Genomic DNA, 14,564 nt, shown 5'->3' with positions numbered 1-14,564 from the left:
TGACATTTAATCCTCTCTCTATCCAATGGGAACAGAAATCCAGTTGGTTATGGTTTCCCTCATATCAAGCATGGGAAGTTTGGAGATTTGTTCCAGAGTAGCCTTTGACAGAACATGCAAAATAATATCTGAAAGCAATGATGCAAATGTGCATTAAAAGATGCAGATGTGTCACAAATTATAAAGCAAGCAGGAAATATTACTTTCATGAAACACTTTCTCTGAAACATAAAAAGCAGCACTTCCCAAATTCTGTCATATCATTTTGAACCTTGACCTCTTACTTCAAACTGAGAGTGGGAGAAGAGCTGTTCAGCTGTTATATTTTGCATAAATGTCATGACATTATAAACTTCAGAGTTTATAATCCCCTGCTTTTAACTGACCTGAGACCTGAGGCCCACTTGAGGAAACTCTGGTCTAAAGCATTTCACATTTAATGATCCTCTTTGGAAATGCACTCACTGTTATTCTGTGGAATAAAAAGGCACTGCCAAGTCCCAAACAAACAGATCTCACAAATAGCATTGAAATAAATAGACAGTTATTAAACTGGGGTCTTGTTACTTTTAATAGGATTACCCCCTGACAAGAACACTTCCTGTGTTGCAAAGTCAGGGGGAGGGAAATTGATCACCTAATTTTCATTCCTTTTAAAAATGCCACTTGGCGCCCTTTCAGAGTGGGCAGCATTTAAAACAAAAATTCAATCCTCCTCTGAAACGATCAAAACCCTTGGCCTTCTGGTGTCTCTATCATGGCCGAGCAGTCTAAGGTGCTGGATTAAGGCTCGAGTCTCTAAGGAGGCGTGGGTTTGAATCCCACTGCTGCCACTTGTGCGAGTTATACAGCAATGTGTTGAAGCTGCTGTTTAAATTCCAACACACAAAGTTGTTTTTTTGGGGTCGGTAAGTTGGCTCAGTGGTTAGCACTGCTGCCTCACAGCACCAGGGTCCCAGCTTCAATTCCAGCCTTGGGTGACTGTCTGTATAGAGTTTGCACATTCTCCCCGTGTCTGCATGGGTTTCCTCCGGATGCTCCGGTTTCCTCCCACAATCCAAAGATGTGCAGGTTAGGTGAATTGGCCATGCTAAATTGCCCATAGTGTTAGGTGCATTACTCAGATGGAAATGGGTCTGGGTGGGTTATTCTTTGGAGGGTCGGTGTGGACTGGTTGGGCCGAAGGGCCTGTTTCCACACTGTAGGGAACTATTTTCTTCAAGAGCTGATCTGGCAGGAGTTCTCCAGTCCTGGTTCCTACTATGTCTAAATCCTACTCAACACCAAATCCATTGGACTAGCCATAGATTGGATTAAAACATCATTTTTCTTATGAATAATCTTTTCCAATCAACCTTTTAGAGATGTAATGATAGGCCTGGGAGCAGTGGGACTTGAGTGCAGGCCTCTCGGTTCAGAGGTTGGGTACCACATTTCTCTCATTTAATACAAATAACATAACTTGAAATGTAAGGGAATGATATTGGGTTAGCAATGAAATCGCAAAAAAAATTGTTTGTTAAAATTTAACAATGTTTAACAATGTTTTAATAGTATTTATTTTGAATTTTGCTCTCCAGAACCAAAATTCATTGGTGCCCACTTGATACCAGAGAGTGACAATCCAGAAGATGATAAGATATATTTCTTTTTTCGAGAAAATGCTTTGGATGGAGAGTATTCAGGGAAAGCGACTCATGCCCGGATAGGACAAGTGTGCAAGGTCAGTTGGATATGTAAGGAATTTTCCAATGATTAAAGTATCTTTCTGGTTTTAATAATTTCATCAGTGGACTGAAGACACTGAGGATGAAGTTGGGGTCAAAGTTAACCATGTAAAACCAAATGGGAGTGAAATGGCAGTTGACTTACTCTGAATCTTCTCTTCACTGAACTTCACAAAAAGATAGTTCTCGCTGTTTTTGAAAACTTTTTTCATATTCTTGTTGTCACTTTAGTTTGATTAAAAACCTTGCCAATATTTTCCAAGTCAACAGAAAATGAAATCTGCGTATGTGAAAAGTTAGCTGTTAATTCACTGTGAATCTGCTTAGTGTTGTTGCACATTAACCAATCCAACCTTGTTGTTGTGAAAGTCTAAAGAGAAGGGTGATTTCAGATGGAGTCAAATCAGAAATAAAGGCTATAACTGCAGCTACCAATATTTTTAAAACATCTGTAATGGAGATGTATAATTCAACTTGAACAATAACAGTGAACAAGTTTTTTATCCTTTAATTCATTTAATGGGATGTGGATCTCGCTGGCTGGGCTCAGCATTTATTGCAGGCCCCTGGTTGCCCCTTGAGAAGGTGGTGGTGAGCTTGAACCGCTGCAGTCCACATGTTATAGACAGACCCATATTGTCATGATGGAGGGAATTCTAGGATTTTCATCCAGCAATACTGAAGCAACAGCGATATATTTTCAAGTCAGGATGATGAGTGGGAAATATACTGCCCATTCATGTGATATACACTTTACTTGATGGATTGGATTAAAACATCAGTTTAATTGAAGTCAGTGGAATTCAATATAGAGGTGTGGAGTTTAAACACTTATTTTATGGAGCAACCAGCGCAATGTTCTATCTCAAAAAGTCCAAGGAGTTTCCAAGTTTAGAAATCTAACCAAGCAAGAATAGGAGAGATGGCCAAATAAGGTATGTCGGCAGAGCCTACTGACTGTTGAATTGAAGTGTGTGAAGAAAGGTTGTTAAAGGTTCCGTCATCAATACAGAGAACAAGAATGGTAAGCACACAGTAGACTAGAGGCAGGCAGATTTGCTGGTGTGCACAGTAAGCAAAGCTGCTTCTGATTGCTGTGGGGGATGGGATATGGCAGAGAATTCATTGAGAGAGATGACCTCATGGAGAGTTGGCTCCATTATAATACCATTTGCCAACTGTTATTTGTTTTGAGATTAACTGGTTTAGAAGGAAGGGTGCAAACTACTCTATGATGCACCAATGAACAACTGCCAGCATTTACAAAACTTAATGTAATCAATATCCAAACCTGAAGAATGTGAAAGCATCCATTTTCTGCAGCAGTGAAGTTATCAATCTACATTTCCCGTAGAAGAATTTAATCTGCTTCAATGCTCATAGAAAATCAGCCTATGTTTATTAAGGATCTCAAGGGCAGAATCAATTCTGTCATTTATGTTTACATCCACTGCACAAAACAGGTTGAGTTCTGGCTGTGATTAGTGAAGTTTTCAAGTTCAGTGCAATTATTTTATGGGAAGGGTGTAGTGGAAAACGCTGAGCCAGATCATGACATTTATCAAAGCAAATCGGGTAAACAAGAATTCCCGAGAAGTCTGGAAATTTGTATTAACTGTGGTTGGTTCAAGGGCAATGTTTCTTCAGCTGCTGGATGAATGAAGAACTTAAAACATATAAATTAAATGTACCTGAAGTGGACCAGATGACATGATAGTGTGCCAGTCCACACTTCTGTTAATTGAAACCATCCCAATGGAGTTTATCTATAAAATCACCACATTGACATTCAATATTCGTAATGCCATGTGGACCTCATCAAAAGTCTACACTCGGACCATATTTTCCTCCTAAGAAATGCCAGGAAAGTTTGTGATTCACAGATTTTCCTTGTAACGAGAGCAGCAAACTACACCTAATTATCACAAGCTGTTTTGGGGTTTGTTTCCCAAATACCCATCAAATAAAAAGCTGAGACGAGTATAGACATGAGGAGTGTGGTTATTGTGAAATGAAAAAAAACTACTCCAACATTATTTATTGATGATTATAGATGTCTATTGTCAGAGCCTTGTGTTCTGAACCAGCACTGACCTGGAAATCTGCTTCAGATTCATATCCATCTGTTTCACCTTTGCATGGGATTCCTTTCAAAGCCATTGAGTTATTTATATCTAACACTCCGACAGAACATGACTGCTTATGATACACGGGCCCCATCTTATAACTTGTGTTTAAAATAGATAGAAAAGGAAATAAGCAGCAAAATTCATGAAGGCTGTGAGGGATTTTGACTAATGCTGATTGTTTGGGTGGCTCAGTGGTTAATACTGCTGCCTCACAATGCCATGGACACATGTTTGATTCCAGCCTTGGGCAACTGTCTGTGTGGAGTTTGTATATTCTTCCCATGTCAGTGTGGGTTTCCTCCCACAGTCCAAAGGTGTGTAGGGTTAGGTAGATTGGCCATGCTAAACGTAGAGTTATGGGTCTGGGTGGGATGTTCTTTGGTGAATTGGTGCTAACTCAATGGTCTGAATGACCTCTATCAGCACCTCAGTGATTGTACTGCAAACTGAAACTACCTTCGAAACGTATAAGATTATGAAAGGATTGGACACTCTGGAGGCAGGAACCATGTTTCCGCTGATGGGTGAGTGCCGAACCAGAGGACACAGCTTAAAAATACGGGGTAGGCCATTTAGGACAGAGATGAGGAGAAACTTCTTCACCCAGAGAGTGGTGTGTGGAATGCTCTGCCCCAGAGGGCAGTGGAGGCCCACTCTCTGGATTCGTTTAAGAAAGAGTTGGATAGAGCTCTCAAGGATAGTGGAATCAAGGGTTATGGAGATAAGGCAGGAATAGGATACTGATTAGGAGTGATCAGCCATGATCATGTTGAATGGCGGTGCAGGCTCGAAGGGCTGAATGGCCTACTCCTGTACCTATTGTCTATTGTCTATTGTCTATTGAAACACTTCTTTACTGCAGTGAACACTAATTAAGAATGCTGGAAAGTAAAAGTTACAGACAAAATAAAATTTAAAATTCATCCTAATCCAGAGTCAGTGCTTTGCAAACAAAATGTGCAATAATGGGGAGCCCAAGTATTGGTCAAGAATGACCTTCCAGGAGTTAAAATCAAGGTAAGGATGCTTAGTTTGCAGAATTATTAGAAGGACTGATAGTCATAGCAGGCACACTCAGTGTTGATGCACAGATGTTGCAGGTGCTGAGATTAGACACAGAGTGATTATGCTGTGAGGATTTCCATTATCATAATACTCTGCATCAATTAAAAGACCATGACATCATACCTGCACTGTAATCTTCACTCTTCATTTTATCACAATTCACATCAACTCAGCATTCCAGAGAGAACTCCTAACAGTAAATTTCCTTCATGTTCAGAGAAGTTAAACAGGTCTATCAGAAGATTGGAGCTTCCTGAGGTTATTTTATTTGATAGCTATCAATCAACTCTGCTTTCATGAATTGTGATGACATATTAGCACCTGTTGCAAAGGATTCTGCAAAATCAATCCTTTGGTCATAAAAACAGACATCTGACCAGATTATTATAGATGATTTAATGAAAAGTAATTGCTTATACCATTCATAATAAGGCCCCAGGCCTCTCTGAGATTTTCCATGTGAACTGCTGGTACATGTGATGCCTGCACAAACCACTCACATGTTGAAGGGGATGGATGTTTCCTTCCTAGATTCGTCAATGGAACTTTACACTCAATGTCAATTGTTGTGTCCTACCTGATGGATCAAAATAGAAACAGGAAAATGTTGTCCTTGTTTTTGAGTGTATCTTTACAGATACATGAATGGGCAGGGAATAGAAAAATACAGACTGCGTAATGGCAAGAGGTTTTTAGTTTAACAAGGCATCATGTGCAGACACAGTGTTGATGGGCCAAAGGGCCTGCTCCTGTACTGTACTGTTCTTTGCTCTTTATTTATCGAGTCAAAAAGACTTCTTGCTAACTGGGAGCAACCCTCTGAAAGACATCGGTGACATCAGAATGACAGAAAATGACAAATTTAAACTGTTTAGGGAGCAATAGCATTGAGAGTGATCAAGTGATCATATTCTAAGTGAGGGCCTCAAGTGATTGTAAGCCACAGAAACAAAACTTGTTTACATCAATCATCAACATATGATGATCCTGTGAAATATCATACAACCACAGAATTCCAACTGTGCTGCAGGTGGCCATTCCCTCCATTGTGTCTGTGCTGGCTTTTCTAATGAATATCATCTCCTAGTGCCAACCTCCTGCTTTTCCCATATCCCTGAGGACCATTTCTATCCAGATATCCACCTAATCCCTTTCTGAATGTCTTGGTTGAATTTACCTCCATCACCTTTCCAGCCAGTGCATCCATACCCTGACTATTCACGGGCTTTTCCTCACATCACAACTGCCAATCATTTTAAATCTATCTCCTCTCATTCTTGTTCATTTTACAAGCAGCTACAGTTTCTCCTGATCTGCCCTATTCAGCCTGCTCATGATTTTGAAAATCTCCATCAGATTTCCTCTTGGCCTTCTTCAATCTATCCTTATAACTGATGTTTCTCATCAGTCAAACCATTATTGAGTCACTTCTGCACTCTCTACAATGCATTCACATCTTTCCTATAATGCAGCATCCACAATTGGACACAATACTCCAAATAAGCTCTAACAAGTGTCTTGTACAAGAACACTGTCTGCTTCTTTAACTGCTCTCACCATCTGTTCTGCCACCTTTAATAATCCTGCACCCTTTTCGAAGTGTACAATCCATTTTATGTTGTTCGTCCTTGTGGCATATAACAGCTCTTACTAAATGTTGGGAATGACTGTTTTCAGTTTATGTAGGGGGTACTCCATTTGCATTTGCAGCTTTTGTGGTTGCTATCAATATAGACTGTTCAAGTGGTCTTAAAACAGATCACTGCTCATTATTATAATATTAACCACACCTATGGGAGATCGCCTAACACAGTATCCCACACTTGTCTGGAACATAGAACACTACAGCGCAATACAGGCCTTTCTGCACTCGATGTTGCGCTGACCTGTGAAACCAATCTGAAATCTACCTATCCTACACTATTCCATTTTTATCCATATGTCTATCCAATGACCATTTAAATGCCCTTAAAGTTGGTGAGTCTACTACTGTTGCAGGCAAGGCAAGGCAAGGCATTCCATCCCCTTACTACTCTCTGAGTAAAGAACCTACCTCTGATATCTGTCCTATATCAATCATCCCTCAATTTAAAGCTATGTCCTGTTGTGCTATGGTGCTGGGGTAATGTCCCTACCTCATGGTCAGTAGGCCTGGGTTCAAGTGCCACCTACTCCAGAGAAGTATCCCAGCTCTCTAAACAAGTTGATGAAAAATATCTCTGCGTTCACTCATTTGTCTTAGGCCATCCTTGCACATCCACTGTAAATGGTCTGCAACAATGCCATGGCGTTTGTTATTAACTACACCCAGACCAACCCTCCACTTCCTGGTGTTCTCCACCTTGCTTCAAGAAGAGATCACTGCCATGTTTTAGCTCTGGTAAAGTGGCGGAAATGGTATTATCTCTTTTGCAAATTAATTTTAAGGGTTTAACTTCTTTCTTTTGCAATTTTGAGCATCTTTTCATTTGCATATGGTCCATTTTTGCAATAGTTAACTGACATTTGACATTCTCATTTCAATAATTTGTTTCCTTAACTAGATCATTGCTTATTGTTCCAATTTCTGAGGTAGACACCAAAGGGAAAAGAATGTAGCATCTTAGGAATTTTATTTCATGTTCCTTTTTTTGTCTTGTTAGTGCATCATACACCCTCACAAATTCAAATCTGCAATCTCTATCTATCTTGTAACTTTTGCATCTCATCTGCGATCAGTTGTTATCATTTGATCCTAAATAGTCAAATTTACCACTTGTTCCAGTGTGACACTGTCTACTCCAACTTTCACTCTCATATTTTCCAATATATTCCTTCCAACTGCCATTGATTTGTCTTGTTTTGGTGTTCATACTGAATCCACATTCTAAATGTAGAGATTTTATACAATCTACAATATTCTACTAGACATTTGCTGATTTTGCCAGTTGCGATGTGGTGTCAGTGTACTACAGGTTTGCAATGTTCCTGCCTCCAGCTGTTTCCCTGGAAGTGGAGTAATTCCCTGAATATTTGTGCTGTGTATGGATTGAATTTAAGCGACCAGACAACACTATGTTGAATTTCTCTCTTCACTTGAATCTGATTGTCTCTCTTCTAGCCTGACACTTGTGTATTCCCAATATAGACTTTGGATAGATCTCACATCTTTACTCTCAGTGTCACATTTCAACAACACCTCTCTTAACTTTATGATAAACACCATCAACTTAATTTTTCATATTCTACAAAACACATAAAAATTCTTATTGACTTCTAGGTATTTATTATTGAAGATTTTATTTTGAATTAAATATTCCCTCTCTTGCTTCTGCTTCATTCTAAATGCAGACTGTTTCACCAATCTCAAACATGTTGTTATTTCTGTCGATTTTGCTTCTCAACATAATTTTAATGAAATGATTAATTCAGCTCATGGCTGTGAGATGATATCAGTTTACCTAAAAATAATCTGCTGTTGATTAGCAGGAAATCTGACATCAAGAATATATTAAGATCCTTTTAAATCAGATCTTGTAACTATTTCATTTGAAATTGCCCTTAGCTTCAGTTTGTTTAGTTTCAACTCAGCCTCTTTGCATTACATTGTGGGTTGGTGCATTAAACAAAGCAAGATTCTACTGAACATTTTCTGTAGTCCATTGTAAACAGCTTAGTCAAATTATGGGAGGAAAATACAATGATTCAGTGCAGCACCCCATCTGCATTGCAGTGTCAGCCTTCATTGTTATGCTCAAGCCCTGGAGTGCAAATTGAACCCAGAACTTTGTTAATCAAGGGAGACCAAGCTGCCGACTGAGCTACAGCAGGTCGTTTAATATTAAACAGCTCTCTCCTCCAAAACTCATTGTTGTAGTTGTAATGTCTGCAGCAAGACTTTCAATCCATGATCTATGTAGGGAACCTGCCTATTACAGCCTTCTCTCTAACAAATTTACAAGCTCTTTTAAGGGAAAGCAGCTACCTTCCATGAGATATAGATCCCAGGTACCTTGCTTCCTGAGTTGGGATGACCATCCAAACATTTGATTTCACAAACCCTGCCAATGCTGTGCCCATTCTGTGATCTGGGCACCTAACCCAATGCACAGCAACACTGCACCACTGCATCAGAGCTTTATAATTCAGAGTTTTATATATCCCTTTTATCCAACATGTCTCGCCATGACAAGATTCAGAACTGAATTTTCCAAGGCCCTGAACAACATGAGCAACAGTGAATGAGTTGGCAAAATCAGAGAATATTAGGTTCTGAACTTGAGGGAATAAATGTCCAATTTTCCACCCAAGCATTGAATAACAAGAGAACAATCTCACTAGTGAATGGTGAGGGGCCTATTTGCACATATGGACATCTCATGATTGTCTAATTCCATGCAGGGCGTTGCTGTCCAGGCAATGGAGAAAAACGGAATTGTAAAAATTCCAGACTTGAGCTCCTGAGCAGGTACATGGCGGCTGGACCTGACCTGCTCCTTCCCTGGATCTCCAACTTGGCTGGTATTCCTCAACATCTCATTCCATATTCCACCCTCTGTCCATGGACAGTGGTACCAGAAAAGCATCAGCCTCACCAAATCACATCATATATCTGGGTCTGATTTATAATGCTATTTAACATTTCTATATCACACTGACATGCTTTTTGGTGAGGTCACACCTGGAACAGTGTCCACAGCTTTGGTCCCAGAGCATGTACTGGCATTGGACGCTGTTCAAAAGAGATTAACTTGGCTGAATTTGTTGACTAATCAAGAACTGTAAGCAGGGTTAGGCCTTGATTGATTCAAATTTAGAACAATGAGAAATGGTCTTCCTGAAGCAGACAAGATTCTGATAGGGATCCACAGGGTTGAGTGGGAGACTCTCAAACTAGGGGTGTTCATTTCTTCTCTCAGAGGGTAATGGATGTCTGAATTCTCCAGCTGAGAGAGTTGTAGAGGCTACATCACCACAAGTATCTGAAGAGGAGGTAGATAAATTATTGAAATATCGAAAAGTTGAGGACTATGAGAAGCTGAAGAATTGAGGGCTGGGGCAGGTCAGCTATGATCTTGTTGAATAGCAAGGTAGGTTTGATGGACTGAATCCTATTCGTTGTGTTATGGTATTGTAGTACAGTGTGCTTTGTGCGCAGTGACTGGCTGTTATCTCATGCATCAGAACAGAGTACATCCCAGGGCTCTTAGCTAGTTTTCTCATCACTCAAACACTTTGACTTCACATCAATGCTCACAACATTCCTGCGCCCCCTATTAGTGCGGGTGGATAGTGGCCAAGCAGCTTGTCATGTTTCATGACAATGAACTGTCAAGGGGGGGCTACTGGTCCTTTGTCATATTTTGAACAAGTAGTATTAGTTGTGTGTATTTGGGGAGTTGTTAAATTGACTCAGATCTTGAAAAACAGTGATTGTTCTAGGCTGTGTACTGATTATGAAAGTTCAAAATGTACCAATAAACAATAATAAAACATTATTACTGACCTTATGGGAACACTAATCATGTCATAGTTTATTTATTTTGGGAGTATATGGTCAGTGATGTCACCAGCATTTAATATGAATGGTAATGTACTGGAATAGTATCAGGAATTAGGACTTCAGTTCAATGGAGAGACCGGAAACCTTGTTCTCCTTACATCAGGAAAGTTGCAGGGGGTATTTAACACCAACATTAAACATTAAGAGGTTTTGATAGCAGACCGGGAGAAACCCTTTACTTTGACAGTTGGGTTGCTACCCAGAGAACACCGACTTAAGAAAATTTACAAAAGAACTAGAGTGAAAAGTGAGATGAATTTTTAAAAAATAATAATTTTCAAAAGGAAATTAGAACCAACACTTATAAAAACAAACTCAACATGCTTTGGGAAAGGTGAAATAAATTGGACAGCTCCTTCAAGAAGTTGGAACAGTCTATAATGGACTGACGGGTATCTTTCCTCATTCTTGGACTTGTTGTTCCCACTGACAGATTGTGAAACTCTTATTCCATTAAAACCCAAGTGGAATCACCAGCTGTCCTGGCCTGTTGCACCCGTCAGTTTGCAATCTAGATTAGCAGTTCTACTGCAACCTGGGACTACTTGTACAGAGGGGAAAATATCCAAGATGTGAAAGAGTTATGTGTTTTGACTTTATTCTGCTTTAATTGTGAAATAAGCACAATATCAGACAACATGAGAGAAGTAATACTCTCGTTTGATTGTAGATTATCTCACTGTCCTGACTGAACACTTTGACTGATGTGCCAGATAAATTATATGATGTGTCTGGCATTGATGTTAGCTGCAGTATTCGTGTACATTTGTATTGATGAGGTTTTGTCCCTCAATGCTGCATGGTTCTGTCCACATAGGATCACATCATGTCTGCCACTGCTGCTTACTTAGCCACATTACAGCCACTTCACAATCTATATGACATTTTCCAAATTATAACTTACACTAAAATCATCTGTTAATGGTGAAGGAACAATACCCAAACTCTTTAATCTCCATCTGACCATGGAAGTAAGAAACATTGCTGTAGCTTGTAGAATGTAAATTCTGTTTAATGGATCAGATTTTCCCAATGTGGGCTGCTTCCCCAAAGTTACTGTCATGGTTTAAGGCTCATTCAGAAGGTCAGGAGGAATGGGATACAGGGGAACTTAGCTGTCTGGATACAGAATTGGCTGGCCAACAGAAGGCAGCGAGTGGTAGTAGAAGGAAAGTATTCTGCCTGGAAGTCTGTGGTGAGTGGTGTTCCACAGGGCTGTGTCCTTGGGCCTCTACTGTTTGTAATTTTTATTAATGACTTGGATGAGGGGATTGAAGGTTGGGTCAGCAAGTTTGCAGATGACACAAAAGTTGAAGGTGTCGTTGACAGTATAGAGGGCTGTTGTAGGCTGCAGCGGGACATTGACAGGATACAGAGATGGGCTGAGAGGTGGCAGATGGAGTTCAACCTGGATAAATGCGAGGTGATGCATTTTGGAAGGTTGAATTTGAAAGCTGACTACAAGATTAAGGATAGGATTCTTGGCAGTGTGGAGGAACAGAGGGATCTTGGTGTGCAGGTACATAGATCCCTTAAAATGGCCACCCAAGTGGACAGGGTTGTTAAGAAAGCATATGGTGTTTTGGCTTTCATTAACAGGGGGATTGAGTTTAAGAGTCATGAGATCTTGTTGCAGCTCTATAAAACTTTGGTTAGACCACACTTGGAATACTGCGTCCAGTTCTGGTCGACCTATTATAGGAAAGATGTGGATGCTTTGGAGAGGATTCAGAGGAGGTTTACCAGGATGCTGCCTGGACTGGAGGGCTTATCTTATGAAGAGAGGTTGACTGAGCTCGGACGTTTTTCATTGGAGAAAAGGAGGAGGAGAGGGGACCTAATTGAGGTATACAAGATAATGAGAGGCATAGATAGAGTCGATAGCCAGAGACTATTTCCCAGGGCAGAAATGACAAACACGAGGGGTCATAGTTTTAAGCTGGTTGGAGGAAAGTATAGAGGGGATGTCAGAGTTGGGTTCTTTACACAGAGAGTTGTGAGAACATGGAATGCGTTGCCAGCAGCAGTTGTGGAAGCAAAGTCATTGGGGACATTAAGAGACTACTGGACATGCACATGGTCACAGAAATTTGAGGGTGTATACATGAGGATCAGTGGTCGGCACAACATTGTGGGCTGAAGGGCCTGTTCTGTGCTGTACTGTTCTATGTTCTATGAATGTGGCTCAATGCTCCTCAAAGTGACTGTGTTAATTTACCAAGACAACGAAACCTTCATCCACAACTTGAAAGGCATGTTAATTGCCCTGCCCACAAAGTGGGATCAATAGGCAGCATTTGTACTCGATAGTTATCGTGAATAAGTTCTTGCAAAGCTCTGCAACAGGCCCCTGCCAGTTGAACACTCATATCTGATTGGAACCTTGGATCTACATTAGATAAACCTCACACACTGATCACTGAAATGCCTGTAGATAGAAGTGGAATTCCAAAATAGTCTAATGTGATTTCCTCTCATATCAGAGGATATGTCTGCAATCAAGTCTGTGGAACTCATTGCCATAGAGGACTGTCGAGACACGTCATTGAGTGTATTCGAGACAGAGATAAATAGAGTCTTGATTGGTAAGGGGTTCATGACTTACAGGGAGAAGGCAGGAGAATAGGGTTGAGAAAAATGATTGAATGGTGGAGCAGACTCAATGGGCCAAATAGCCTAACTCTGCTCCACACCTGATGATCTCATTGTATTATGAATTTAGTGGTCTGACAGAGCATAAACTCTATTCCTTCAGGTGGCAATGAAACTAGACATGATCTAAAATTATCACGGGGGACCAAAGGTTAGAAATGTCAGGACGTGCAATGGGCCAGGAATTTCTGTCAGAATTCATTAATGTCAGGGTTTTGGTGAAGAAGGACAGCAGCAGAAATTTCACTCCACTGTCAAGAGAACCACAGAGGTTTGCAGATCCCAGAGACAGCCGTGTGCAATGATGGAGTCAGCACAGTCTGAGATCACATTGGCAGACCCAGTTCAGGCTTGCGCACATCAGCAGAGCTGGGGCCCATGAATTTCCAGCTCTCATGATGAACAGACAGCACGGTTTATCAAAAACAGTTGCATTAAACTTTCTTCTTCTATTAACAAAACACAGTCACATTATTGTGCTTGATGCATCTAATTGTCTCGTCTTCTCTCTGCCATCAGAATGACTTTGGAGGCCACCGAAGCCTTGTCAATAAATGGGTGACATTTCTTAAAGCCCGTCTGATTTGTGCAGTACCAGGACCAAATGGCATCGACACACATTTTGATGAATTACGTATGTAGGAAAACAGATACCATGACAAATCATTGTTCACTTTCTTTCAACACATTCTCCATGTACCTAAATGGTGACCTATTCTTTTGCAGAGGATATTTACATCATGAAATCTAAAGATCCCAAGAATCCTTTCATCTATGGCGTCTTTACAACTTCCAGGTAAGGATAATAACGTGAAAAATCTGAAGAGAAGAAAGACCTGTCTATTTATCTCAATTTGATGGTATCACTGTACTGCTGTAACTCAGTACAGTATCAACCTCATTGTCTTTGTAATCAAGGGTAATGTTGCACTTCTGAAGATGTTCTACAGCAGCAGAAACTCCAAAGAAATTTAAAATAGGAGCTAAAACTCATTCAAACCATGAAATTATTCTCCACATGTCTGCAACATAATCAGTCAAACCTTGTCTTTTCTCGCCCTTGTGTGGGTTACAACATTCCCCTAAGTCTGTAGGTACCCATGGCCCATGTTTCCAGTATAATGAGGAAGCTCTCTGTGGCTGGGAGTGGGGTCTATTTGGGTTGTGTCTATGTGTTTTATTGAGGCTGCTGGCCATTTAAATCATCAGTCACCTCCACTGAAGTGGGACATTTGGCTCTTGTACTGTGGAACATAGAGTGCGCACATTAGAGGCGATAAGAACAGTTCTGACTTTATGGATACAATTAGATAGTCTGGATACCCCTTTGGAGAAGTAAAACTCTCCTATAGATTTGGGTTTAGGATGTCTTTGAAAGGATCATGTACCTTTGACAGGTGAGGGAGGCATTCTTTGGGATTGTTAACAGTGAAGATCATTGTGTTAAAG

General features: G+C 40.4%; 1 protein-coding gene across 5 annotated transcripts in view; it reads left to right on the top strand.

The window, feature by feature from the left end:
• Positions 1-14,564, top strand: part of sema3ab (sema domain, immunoglobulin domain (Ig), short basic domain, secreted, (semaphorin) 3Ab) — a 411,101-nt gene that overhangs the window by 343,678 nt on the left and 52,859 nt on the right. For all 5 annotated transcript variants that reach the window (XM_043714218.2, XM_043714215.2, XM_087999317.1 and 2 more), the window contains 3 exons: positions 1,581-1,723; positions 13,635-13,749; positions 13,842-13,911. In XM_043714218.2, the coding sequence (XP_043570153.1) occupies positions 1,581-1,723; positions 13,635-13,749; positions 13,842-13,911 (328 nt within the window). The remainder of the gene's footprint in view (positions 1-1,580; positions 1,724-13,634; positions 13,750-13,841; positions 13,912-14,564) is intronic.

The sequence above is a fragment of the Chiloscyllium plagiosum genome, unplaced genomic scaffold, assembly GCF_037043375.1.
Source record: "Chiloscyllium plagiosum isolate Xiang-an unplaced genomic scaffold, Cpla_swu_hap1 HiC_scaffold_23, whole genome shotgun sequence".
In the NCBI taxonomy this organism is placed as follows: Eukaryota; Metazoa; Chordata; class Chondrichthyes; order Orectolobiformes; family Hemiscylliidae; genus Chiloscyllium; species Chiloscyllium plagiosum.
The sequence above is the reverse complement of the archived record's forward strand: the minus strand, read 5'-3'. Positions and strand labels throughout refer to the sequence as shown.